Genomic DNA, 14,025 nt, shown 5'->3' with positions numbered 1-14,025 from the left:
CCCCCCCCCCCCCCCACGGCACCGCGAATATTAATGGGTACGGGAAAGAGAGGCGGACAGACGGAGGTGCGAGTTAATTGCCAAGGCCTTTTCTCTCCCGGAGATGCCTCGACGCAGGGCGCTGATTTATGGGGCGCGTACGTATGGGGTGTTTTGGGACTGGTCACTCGCGTCATCTCACCCCCTCATGATAATTGATGGGAGCGTCACTCGATTAGGTGAGGATGCCGTCGGTGTCCGTCTCTTTCTTCGTGGGGCGAAAATTTCATTCGCCATTAGCCGAGTCGACTGGCGGCCACCGCTTTAACTATAGCTGGCGAGCGGTTAACGATTGGTCTGCGGTAATAGCAGTTTCGATGTGTGCTTTTTAAAAGTATATAACCGTACAAAGTCATTTGGGAATTAATGCGATAATGTAGGGAGAGCTGGTGCGGTGAAAAAGACTTTCATGCAAATTTAAAGCATCGTTGGCCAATAGTGGATGCAATTTCCCGATAGTCAATTTAATGTGGCAAAGTGTCCAGAGCATAATGATCGGCGAACGCTCGAACGTTATTTTAAGCCATTCTATTCTACTCGCCCGAATTAGCTGTATTTTGTGACGATGATTTCGTCGAATGGAAAATCTCCGTTTGCCTAGGTATTGCTAAGCTATTATAAAGAGAGTGCACGGCGATTGGCTTAACATTTTAATGAAATGTAACAAAATAACAAAATATGCCTTGCCCCTAGACGCACAAACACGCACAAACACGCACGCACACACCCGCGAGCGCGCGAAAAACATGCACGCATAACACGCGCACACACACAAATATATATATATATATATATATATATATATATATATATATATATATATATATCTGAATAATAATCGTCCCGAAACAATATAGGGACGGTGTGCTATTATCAGATATTCTTTCTATAATATAATACACTTGAATCTGCATTTTTATGAAATTTTCAGGAAACTTTATTTAAATATAGCCGATGCTTTTGATTACTATTTACATTAAAATAAATGCAACTACGGCTATAATTTAAATTTACTCATCGTGAAATTCATGTTCTCGCTGGAATTAGATTGCATTCTTATTTAAAGCGTATTTTTTAAATGCGCTTATCCACTTTCTTCAAATTTTTTCTACCTTAAAATCGTTTATTTCGCCTTAACACTTCTTATGGTTTGCATTTTAATTGAACAACTAACAACTAATTAAATGTGTCTACTACTTGTGTAATATTCACAAGATATTTCAATAAACTTTATTTAAATATACATGCATTTCTGTATGTATGTAAGTGTATGTAATTAAGTATGCTAGAATTTAATCTGTTGTGTTTCACTTTATTTACATAGAATTTCTTGCAGCACCGTAAAATTTTAAGTTAAATTTTAACTTTATAAACGTAGAATTTTAATAGAAAAGTATATGAAATAACTGACAATCAAATTCGTCTCGTATAATATTGTCATATGGTTAGAAAAAGAGAGAAAGAACAATATATAGTACGATGATAATTTTAAATCTGAAAATTTATGCTTTTCTACTTAACTTTATAAAAAGTTTCAAAATTATCCTAATATCTACAAACAACGTAAATTTGAAATTTGATATTTAATAATAATAATAATAATAGTCCTATAATTTCCAGTATTTTACAACTTTTCAATTTCTTACTTTTCAAATACGTTGATGAGCGAAAATAACATTCTCTTCCATTGCACATTTTAATATTATTAACATACAATAATACTATTATGCCATGAAAGTATACATCATAGACACTATGACGATAATAACTATACTATAACAATAACTATAACAACATGAATAATAGTAATATTTACTAAAATAAATAATAAATAATAAATGAGAAAATAACAAAAAAACGCGTCATATATAATATATAATATTAATAATAATAATGTATGAGTCCATCTCTTTACCACTTACCACTGCAAATTATTAAAATCATTGATTAAATATAAAAATAATAATAATAAAACAAAATAATAAATGAAAATAATAATAATAGCATTTTGAGGAATATTTCGTGCTTCTCCAAATAACTGTCCCGTTCGACTCGCTTTAGATGCTGAATATTCAAAATGAACCCTTTCTGAATACCATAATTCACTTTTTCCAGCCATCTGAAAACTATATTATAGTTACGGCTACATAAGTATACCTTAATAATAAACTACGCAAAGAATTACCAGTTTGAAAAAAATATTTTATAAAAAAAAAAAAAAAAAAAAAAGATGAAACATAATCATGTATTACGTGCATTAATGTGATTTTAAATATTTGCTCGCCTAAGTACTGCTTGTATAATATTGAATCATAAACTACTTATTAAGCACATTCATAAAATAATATAAAATTGTAAAATCTTAAGATTTATATAATTTACAATTCAATGCACTTTAAAATTAACGAATGATCCATACGGTAGGGAATGTTATATTACCATTACCTTAAATGTAAATATTAATATTCCACGTATTAATCCATAAATTAGCGTCGAAATTTTATAATATGATTATTAAAAATAATAACCAACAAGCTCAACAAATAATACAAATTTCTTAATAAGCAAATATTTTGTTAATAAATATTAAATAATGAAATTTTAATTTTTTAAAATTTAATTATTAAGAAATTTGTATTATTTGTTGAGCTTGTTGGTTATGATTTTTAATAATCGAAATATGAATTGTGAATTATTACACTAAATATTAATATTTATATAAGATAATTTAATAAAGCATTGATTATTGTTAATTGTTATTGATTGTTAATGTTTACTACGTAATATTCAAGTTAACTACCATTTAATATAGAATAACATTTAACATAGAATCAATAACAATAATAATAACAATAATAACAACAACAACAACAATAACAATGACAATAACAATAATAATAATAATAATAATAATAATAATAATAATAATAATAATAATAAAAGTTATATAAATACAGAATGGATTTTGATTAACAAATAACGTTTAATAAACAAATTAATATTTAATATGATGTTTATTAAAAGTATTGGGCTTTTAAATCAAGCTTTTCGTACATATAATTATAAGATTTATGTTGACATTGATACTGCATTGGTACTGCACGAAAAATTACAGAATCAAAAGAAACGTATTTCATTCAATGGAGTTATTTGTTTTATTAATATTAAATAAATATTAACTTGATTTATGTATAAAATTCATTATAATGAAAATTTGTTTCATCGAATACACGCATTCAAGCAGATATATTAATATTATTTTGTTACCTTAATTTGAAATTAAATAATAATTCTTTTGAAATAAAAACTACCTTGATTGATAAAGCAAAATGTGCAAAACAATAATATAGTTGAATTAGTATATAATACTGTAAATTATGAATATTACTTGTTTGAGTTGAATATTACTTCTATTGAGAGAGAGAGAGAGAGAGAGAGAGAGAGAGAGAGAGAAAGAGAAAGAGAGAAAGAGAGAAAGAGAGAACTAATCAATTGATGTCAATTACAAATATATCACATGGATATAACAAAAACATTATCGTAAATAATACCAAGAAACGTGTCATCAAATAATACGATTTTATAAATTTAAGCACATTTTAGTTGTTTCATTAGATAAATGAATGATTTCCTTAAATAAATAGTTAATTGCCTCTAATAAACACAATGAGTTTCTTTCAATTCGTATTTTTCATAATTATTACTCTTACACATATCTACTACTTTCACTTCATGACTTATAATTGATTAATGTGAATATTTTATACACAATATGCATAAGTAATGATTATACATGCCAACGAAAATTCCCAACATCCTTTCACTCCTCAATTCGCTCTATTTCTCATTTTCCTCCTTATGTTTCCGTTCATTTTTACAATTCAATATCTCGCAACAACACTTTTTATCTCTATTAACTATTGTGTTTGATTATTCATTCAATAACTGTCGTTGGATGAGATTTTTAATAAATTTCTTATTTCCCTGAACATTCGAATGGCAGGAGAAAAAAAAGTAATGTAAAAATATATGAAAGATGATTTGTATTAATAACATTTCAATGTTCTAAGATAACTATATATTGAATAAAATTGTACTTGCATTGAAAACTGGCAAAAAGTCATAATAAGAATCGTAAAGAAGTTAAAGATGAGTATGTGGGGGAGGGGGAGGGGGGAGAGAGAGAGAAAGGGATAGATAGTGGATTGTATGAATACTAGGCTGTTATAGTCGCGTTATGTTTATGTATGAGGACGCTTCAGTCAGTGTCTGCTTGATCAAGGCCTGGCCAGGCCGCACATTTCATAGCCTATTAAGAACCTTGTCAAAATTCCTGATCAGGATATATTGTGGCGCTATGACATGCCTTATTTCCTTTCTAATCGAGTGCAAATGCTCCATTGGCCATAATGCTTATGCTGGATGAATAGGAATTTCACTTTTAGCGTAATGTACATTCTCTCGTATTCGCGTTTATTCCTATTATTTAATACGTTTATATATATATATATATATATATATATATATATATATATATATCGAATAACTATTATCAACGTGACTACAATTTATTGTTTTCCAAAGAGAAAAATATATAGTTCGTTATTCAGTGCATTTAGAGATTAACTTCAAAATTGATATAGAAAGTATTTGAAAAAATCCTTTAAATTTTCAATAAAGCTTGAATATAACATTAAAAAGAATAAAAGAAAAAAGAAAAAACAGAAAAAGAAAATGAAAATGAATGAAAAGGCAACAAAAAGAAATATCTCATGAAATATTAGATTAATGTAAGTTTTATGAAATACTATAAATACATATATAGTACGGGGCGGTATGTGTATTGAAAATGAATAAATAATTTATTTGAATTTACGTGTATTCTCATATCTTTATGTCCGCGCAATAGTATTTAAAGTTTTACGAAGTCGATCGAGTGAGTCACTATCGTCAATGTGCAATTTTAGTAATAAAGTTTTAATTAACATCATATCAACAATATGTATATCATTATTTCTCAGCCCTTGTCCCTTGTCCCGATAGCACTTTAGCTTCGTAACGAGAAAATATGAAAACTATCATCTATAAATAATGATTATCATGTGCGTGGTATACATTTGCGAAATAAATGAAGCGTTAATGTATATCACGTGACGCTTATAATACACAGTTAAATGAACGGTAAAATTCTCGATTAAAGGCTTGGATAGTCGATACGCTTTGGAGAATCGGTGTACTATTAAAACTTAGGGCGTAAAGCGCATTCTAAATGGAAAAAGTTGGAGTGTACATTCCAACGTAAACCGAATAAAAAATTATTTATTAAATAAGTTTGAAAATTCTATTGCTATTTCAAAGCGAGTAATATCAATGCCGTCGACTAATGCGAATGACGAAATTCAGATCACAAAAGCCGTTACGAAATGCTTTTAAAATCTGAAATAATAAATTCGAGCGATAAAGTGAAATCGAAAGATTATGTAGAATTATGATAGACGTAGGTGATGATAAAAAAAAAAAAAAAAAATCACTAATCGACACTAACAATGTTGTAAAGGCATTCGAGAAAATGTTTTTGCCGTTATAAGGATAAGATGCTCTTGGGTGGGGGAATAGGACAAAGTAACAGTGGATATAAATAATAATACTATGGTGACATCTTTACTCGAGAATGACGCGTCGTAAATTTTTTTTTTTTTTTTTTTTTTTTTTTTTTTTTTTTACGACTAACGCCTATAAAAGTTACAGCCTAGTCTATTTAGGTTTCGAGGTCGAAAAAGTACGGTAAGCTAAAATTTGGCGTAAAAGTGTATTTGAATGGGAAAACGCAGTGCTCGTATTGACCTAAATGCTTTTGGCTATTATGTAATACCAAAGTGTGCCTTTTACGCCGAGGAAAAGGAATTAAGAATCTGAAATTAAAGATTAAGATATCCGCCACCAAGAACAAATTCCGAGAACAGTAAATGTTTTACTGTAAATACTCGTCCTCCCCTCCTCCTCCCCACCACCACCACCACCACCACCACCACCACCACCCCCTCCCCCAAATCACCCGCCCTCAATGACATGATCCCACTGTGTTGCACAATGTCCTCGTTAATGCAACGCGCGGTGCTTTATAAAATCCGCTAACAAAGCACGACACGGAAAATCTAGTAATACATTATAAAGAAGAAATCTCAAGTTTTAATAATTATGCTAATTCGCGCCTTTATCAACTGCCCTGTGATTGTACGAAGTCTTAAAAAAGAATTTCTTTGAATTTAACATTTTCAACTCGAAAATCGCGTAACTTTTTAACGAAAAAGTGGAATGAAAGAGATTTCACGGAAAGTAAATTAAACTAGTCCTTACGGTGCCTACAGCTTAATATCTTTAAATTTACTAACGCTTTCACGTTTTAAAAATTCTGTGCTTTGAAACGCTTACATCTCTTATTCAAAACCAATTTTTAAACGACAATAAAATGACCGCTTAATCGAATTTCAGGCAAAGGAATTATTCATTTATATGCATGGTGCGCTTTCCTTATCTGCCCCTTCCACCTCCGCCGGCCCACCGTCCCCCCGCCCCAACCGCTCTCACATTACTTTTCTCTCTACCGCCTACATACAAATACAAAGTCTCTCTATTGCTCTCATCTCTCTACGATATTCACCCACGTCACGCACTGAAGAGTAAGTCTTACTCCCGATTTCGCACGCGTCGATCGATCAATTGAGAGATTCGCATCTTCCTCCCTCTAAGATCGTATCTCCAGTCCTGTGATATTAATCGACGTTCGTTCGATTCGACGTGTTATTTCAATGGGGCAACGATTCACCGCTTACATACATTATACATATGTAAATGAATTCACAGAAATGATTTATTCAATGAAGAAGAAGAAAAGTAAATTTTTTAATAAAAGAAGCAAAAAATAAATAAGTTGAGAGAAGGAGAAAAAGTAAAAGCGTCGAGATCATATTGAAAATCGTTTGAAACTTAGTGTAGAACTTTAATGTAGAACTCGACGCTTCCTCCACTAACTCAATTGAAACACAAAGTCGAAAGAAAAATATTTTGCTTGATTAAAAACAAAAAAAAAAAAAAAAACAAAAAAAAAAATGAAAGAGAGAAAAAGAAGTTTTTAATGTAATTTCATGAACAATTAAGTCTATGAAAGCTCGATTGAATCACAATTATACTCATTTTCTGTTTGAAGTTGGTATTAATTAAAGGCATCGCCTAATTGTACAAAATTGAGTCAACGACGATTTCACGCAGTTAAAGGGAAAAATGTACTCTTTCATTGCTGCGTTCAATCGATAAGTAAAATAATATCACCGTCAACGGAAATAAATACCGTCAACGAATAAATGTAAAATTATTGTTTATCGTTGTTGTTATTGCTGTTGTCATATTGCTTTCATGAGCAAGTTTAGCACACGACTACACGTATGTAAAGTTTCCGTTGATTTTACGCAAAAAGGATTTTATATATTGAGCGGGTGGAATAGAATTTGTTCGAGGGTCAGATATCGTGCGTGAATGCACGTGAGTCACGTAACAATAGCATAATGAACTAAAGGTAGGACGCGCGGCAGATGTGATTCGAATTGATTGAATTATTGAACAAGAAAATTTTGACTGTTACGAAAGTCCGTTCAATCGTGGTCTGATTGGCTCTAATTAAGTGCAATTACGAGCAATCCTACAGGACATCCAGCGTTATAAGTTGTTGTTTAATTTAAATGGATCCGATTTGTTGGCTTTAATAGTCAATGTTGCCCCTTGATTATTAAAAGGTGAGTGAGCGAGTGAGTGAGCGAGTGAGTGCGAGTGTGTGTGTGTGTGTGTGTGTGAGAGAGAGAGAGAGAGAGAGAGAGAGAGAGAAGAATAGATGGAGGTTTATAAAATATTTAGAGCCACTGGTAACGTGCATCTACTTTGCTCGTCCTTTATCTATTATTTAAATGTAAAAGTATGTAAATACAAATTACAGTGCGTGTAACTGCAGTAAGCAATCAAAAATACCAGTGCAGCTGTGGAGTCGAAGATACGTGCCCATATGCGCTTACACAAGCACGCACGCGCTTACGCACATACGTAATCCATACCGCGTCAATGACCTCTTTTTGCAAAAAGGACGTAGAAAAGTTGTGAAGCGAATGCGGGAAGTAAAGTTATTTCTTCCTCTCTTTTGTACTATCTTATTATAAGAACCAACTGCAATTATATCTCGCATCGCGCATTTTATTTCTACAAAAATTTAATCTACCAATCTAAACAAACGCTACAAATAGTCGAATGTATGCGTTAGTTTACAATACAATGTTTTTCTATGAAATATTGTATTCAGAGGGCATATTTTATTGCAAACTAATCTTTCGATGGAGATTACAATTACCTAAACAATGAGCAAAATTAACAAATCAAGGAATATGGTTAATTTACATTTCTCTTGTTTTGTCGGGAACTAATGATTTATAGCATGAGATTATCGTTGATTTATAATGTTCCTCTTAAAAAGCTGTTATCTTGTTAAAAAGAACTTTGTTTGCTACGTTTTGATGTAGAAAATGGTCGTTAAAGTTTTAGAACAATATTATGGTTTGAACAATGGCTTGTACGTTAGTAATCTATTATCGTAAATACATCATAAATCTCCAAGAGCATTGAATGAAATTGATATTCGTTGAAAAAGCGAAACAAATATTTAAGAATAATATACAATATTGGTAATGTTTCCGTCAATTTTACATTTCGGTGATTTATCGATTTTATATGAAAAATGTAACAAAAAAATTTTTCCATTCGATTAAAATTTCATTCCAAGGCGCAACGGCACTGATCAAACGAAATGATTTTCATTACGACACATAACGAAAAAATTATTAATACGAAGTTGCAATTTTTCATTAAAGACATTCTTACGACTTTTATTTGACTTTTGCATTCAAATTGATGGCACAATATTTAATACTACCTAGAGGGAAAAATAAATGTCCTACACGGCGCTGGAAATAAAAATTACTTAAAAATACATTAAACATATATCATCTTGACCAATCAATGCCTTTTCTCATCTCAAAGAAAATAACGAAGAAAATTGAGCCCCATTCGGTGCGCCGATATACTTCTTTTAATAAAAGAGAATGAAAAGAAATTGTCATAATAATACGAGCGAGCGATCGAGCGATCGAGCGATGGAGCGAGCGAGCAAGTGAGTACACGTTAATTGGACACAAAGTGAAGCGCGACAGACATACCTATATCAATTCAGCAGTAAGAGATGGCTATTATCAAATAGATGAATAACATTTATACGTTTTCGATAAAACAAAGCGCTCCCAAGCGCTGGACAACTATTGTTGATCGATTGGTAATTGTTTGTTTAGCGAAAAAATTAAAATTAAACGACGCATACGGTGAAACATAATGTTTGAAGAGAAGAGAGATGAACGAGAGTCGGACGGACGGTCAGGGCTATGAAATGCGTTCAGCCAGCTTTATGAAGCTTGAGTATACAGTGGAGACGCCTCGCTTTTATCGCATAATTCCCCCTATAAGAGTATAAACAGGAGCGCCTCGACGCCCGATAGTCGCAGGCATCGTGATGCACTAGTGGGCGCAACTACTACAGTGCCCCACGTCCGTGTGCTCGGCTCCGGTGTATCGGCTATCTTTGTGGAAAAATGCGGATAAAATGCCCGCCGACGTTTCTCTCGCTACCGCCTTCGTCGAACCTTCGGCGACTTCACCTACGAAATGTCTGTCGTTTTCCCATTTCCTCCTTCTTCCTCCTCCCTCTTCACGCACATACACATACACGCACCCACCCCACCCACCCACCTACCACAACCTCCTACAATCAGCCACCAACGAACGGCCCTCTTATTCCTCTTTTCCTTTCAATGCTGCGCGACCATGAAATCGAAGAGCACCTTAAAGCGTATGGGCTTCGGATTTAAAAAAAAAAAACTGTCGTTCCTCGTCAATGGCTTTTTATACTCGATTTTTTAACCGCCGTGGATAATCCGCGGCTCCGTTATCTCTGCCGCCTACCTTACGACTATCGCCACCACCAACGCCATCATCGCCATGGCCGTGACTGCTACCACTGCCACTGCCACCTTCCACCTTCCACCTTCCACCTTCCACCTTCCACCTTCCACCTTCTCCTCTTCCTTCATTATCCCGTCTCTTTCCTCCCTATTTTTACTCCTTTCCGAGCTGCCTCGGCCGTAATTGCCTTCATTACCGCGTACTCTTGACCCCACGGAATAATCAGCGGCCGATCGTTAGACGCGCGGGGGTAAAAAGTGCGATGGCATGGATGGGAAGGGGAGAGGACGATTTCGCAGTTAAAGCGCGCGTCGCCGCCTCGTCTCCCGTAAAAACGAGATCGCAGCGACCCTTCCCACTCAGATTACGCGGATGATGTCGCCGCTCGCGCTCCTGTCGCCGCGGATAAGGAAAAGCGCCTTTAGCCCGAGCGGATGCGCGCGATGAAAAAATAAGTACATCGTGCCAAGTCTCGTACGGCGTCGGCCGTCCAATCTATTCCGAAAAAATTCTACATTAAGTCTTAACGTCCCTCCGCTCCCATTATCACGTACCACTACAGGCTTTTTGCGAATACCCGCGGTAACGAAGAATTTATATTTAGCGCGGCTTTAATCCTGAGAAACTATTATTCATTATTTATTTATTTAAGTCCGGCAACCGAGTGTAATTGCAGGTTTAAGTAAACACTTTTCCGCGCAAGAAAATGAGCGAGGATCGTTCTTTATTTTTCTTAATTATCAATAGTGCTAAATGTACAATTTTCCTTTTAATTCTTAGGGCTTTAAATTTTATATGGTAATACGATATTTTATAAATGCACGGGGCTAGTTGTACATGCTGTGCTCATTCTTATTTCGTTAGAATCCCCGGGATCGATGCGTAACGGAAAGTAAAGTTGTACTTTAAGCATAAAATTGGAATAATGATAAGAAGAAAGTGGGTGAGGAGAGGAGAGGCCGAATGAGGCGAACCCGCTAGAGGAGTACGCGCTCAAATTTTTTTTTACTCCTGTATTTTGTTTTGTTATCTTGTTTGGTTTTTCTTTTGTTATGTTGTTTTTTTTTGTTGTTGTTTTGTTGTTTTTTTTTAATTTTTTTGTTTTTGTTTTTGTTTTTTTTTTTTTTTTTGTTATGTTAACGCGACGCCACAACACGCCATTTGAAATCCACAATTGGTTCGTAAAATTCGAAATATCTCTTACCTATCGATCCTGTAATTGTTTAATTTACCAATTTAACTACATTCCACACGAGCGAGTTCTAAAATTATCCCAATATATTTGTCCTTTTTCTTATCCGTTATTTATTTTTTTTCCTGTCGAGTGCCAGTAGTCGCGCGCGAAGCAAGAAAAATGCAAAATCTTGAAATAGCTTGGCCTTCCTCGTCGCCCCTCCTGCCATTTATTTTTACAATCAGGTGTTTAACAAGCTTTTGCGAGCGTTGATGTTTGTCCATCAATTTTCGCACGCGCTCACAGCATTAAATGAATTAAATTCACGATCTACGATTCAGCTCGCATCGGTTAAAGAAATTTATAGAAAGAAAGGGATGGATAGGGCAGCGGTAGGGAGGCCGAATTCATCAAGAACTTGTCCGTTATTATTGTATCGGCGAGAGTGAAAAAAAAAACGTTTTTCGCTCGGCCGTCGGCGGTATAAAAGTGACGAAATGCTCTTCCGGTGATGCGGCGCGTTTAATTAATCTAATGTGGCACTTTGCCGGGAGGGATGCAAAACACTTTGCAATTGTGCCGAGGCCGAGCGGACGGAGACGCTCGAAGGAAAAGACTAATTATACGGCTGAAGGACTCGAGTGCCATTTCGTGTTTCTCCCATTTCCGCGGCGCAATTCCAGGCGTCGAAAATTCAGCCAAGAGACTGACGAGCGACAAGTTCCGCCGTTCCAAGGAAAGGGAGGCCATGACGGATGAGTCGAAAGTCTCTGCGCCCCGTGTCCGCAATTATCAGCGAACGAGGTGTCGTATTAATTAAGGACTCGCGATTTCCGCCAAACTGCTACTATGGTAACGGCTTCGGGCGCCGATCGTCCTCGACGCTCCGAGGGTCTCTCTCTGGAAAACCCAAACTCTGTGTGTGTTTGTGTTTGTGTGTGTGTGTGTGTGTGCGTGTGTGTGCGTGCGCGCGTGTGCGTGCGCGCGTGTGTGGATGAGAGAGAGAGAGAGAGAGAGAGAGAGAATTACAATGAGCGAATGGTCGAAAAGGAGTGGCCGGATTGGCAGGGGGTTGGATGGGAGGAGAGGGCTGATGGTGGTAGTGGTACGAGTGGAGAACTGTAAACACGCGAATGACACTCGGAGGGGCATTTGTCAAAGAAAGGGGGCGCTTTACAATAATGTGTTATCCGATTCGCTTTAGCCTCGGTATGTGAAGTATGCATAGTAAATTTACAGAAGGAAAATGTTGTCGTGAAAGTTTATAGAAATTTAAATGAATTTTTCCTCGAATCCCCGCTACTCCGCGCGTTATATTGCACTATTTTGTTTGTACGTTTGTCTCGGCCGCATAATAATACACGCGCTCGCGTCACTCCTATGAAAATTTGCACGACTAAATTGTTTATATTGGCCTATTTATTTCCTTCATCTGGTGTGTGAGTGCGTTACGTTTGTGTGTTTGTGTTTGTGGATGAAAAAAAAACGAAAAAAAAAAAAAAAACAAAAAAAACTTGTTTTATTTAGCAAAGTTTTTTAAGCATCTCCTGTAAAATGTTGGCGAATACCTTGAAAACTCCGTACAATTCGTATGAGAGAATTTACTTTATCGGACGAAGAACAAAAAAATTTAAATACCAAATCAGACATTTTTACATTCTGAATAGTAATGTTCGCTTTCAGCGCACTGTACATGAATTTTCAATTACATCTCGTCTACCTTTTCACCTATTGAATACGAGACGAACATTATTTTTCTTTCTACTTTATTTATTTATTTATTTTTTTTTCTCTCTTTGCTTTGTTATTTGTCTCGTATTTCCACTAATAATTTTAAATTTCATATTAATCAGTGCAGGGATATCGTTAATATTGCGCCGCACGGCCCGAGCCGCCTAATGTTATAATAGCCATTTAAATTTGTGAGAATTGCAATTTTGTGTAAGGAAAAGAAAAGACAGAAGGTGAAAATAAAAGAAAATAAATGGCGGCAAGAAATTTCCAATCAGTTCGCTTCTTATAAAGCGAGGCGCAAAAAGCGGCAAATAAATTTAATGCCCAATACGTCGCCAACGAGGCTAAATCGACGTGCCGAATGTCGTCGGTCGGGGAAGCTCGGCAATCACGCCCAGGAGAGTTTTCCGGGTGAGGAAGTCGCGCCCGGCGACATTGGCCCTTAACCGACATACGCCACTACGAGCTTCCATCCTTCTCGAGCGTACGTTCGAGATTCTCCCGGTATTATTCACAGGCGCACTCTGCATCCCCTCGTTACAATCCAATTAACGGCCGAGGCGCAAAAGTGCCCGGCTTTTTACCGAGCCAATAAATAACTTAATATAGAATTAATTTTAAATTATTCGCTATAATGGGACATTGTTTGTTGCACACAATGTTTTATCGAGTCAAAATAAGTTTAGGCTTGTAGTAGTGAGTGTCAGTTGGCTTACAGGATGTTATTAAAGAAATGTAATTTATGTCTGGACATTAGGCACGCTTGGCGAAATCGACGTGACGATAAAAATACCGATTGCCGTGGCCGAAAACTCGACAGTCAAGATGACTTGCGATTACGATCTGCGCTCAATGCCATTGTATTCGGTCAAGTGGTACAAGAGCAGGGATGAGTTCTACAGGTTTATCCCGAAAGAGATGCCATCCAAGTCCGTCTTTCCACTCCTCGCTGCAAAGGTCGACGTAAGTAAAGAATCACAACCTCTCTCTCTCTCTCTCTCTCTCTCTCTCTCTCTCTCTCTCTCTCT

At 35.5% G+C, this 14,025-nt stretch overlaps 1 protein-coding gene across 2 annotated transcripts in view; it reads left to right on the top strand.

Annotated features, from left to right (window-relative positions):
• Positions 1–14,025, top strand: part of LOC105362230 (uncharacterized) — a 71,993-nt gene that overhangs the window by 29,597 nt on the left and 28,371 nt on the right. For both annotated transcript variants that reach the window (XM_011499608.1, XM_011499609.1), the window contains exon 2: positions 13,755–13,960. In XM_011499608.1, coding sequence (XP_011497910.1) covers positions 13,755–13,960 — 206 coding nt within the window. The remainder of the gene's footprint in view (positions 1–13,754; positions 13,961–14,025) is intronic.

Source organism: Ceratosolen solmsi, unplaced genomic scaffold (genome assembly GCF_000503995.2).
Source record: "Ceratosolen solmsi marchali unplaced genomic scaffold, CerSol_1.0 scaffold35, whole genome shotgun sequence".
Taxonomy (NCBI): Eukaryota; Metazoa; Arthropoda; class Insecta; order Hymenoptera; family Agaonidae; genus Ceratosolen; species Ceratosolen solmsi.
The sequence above is the reverse complement of the archived record's forward strand: the minus strand, read 5'-3'. Positions and strand labels throughout refer to the sequence as shown.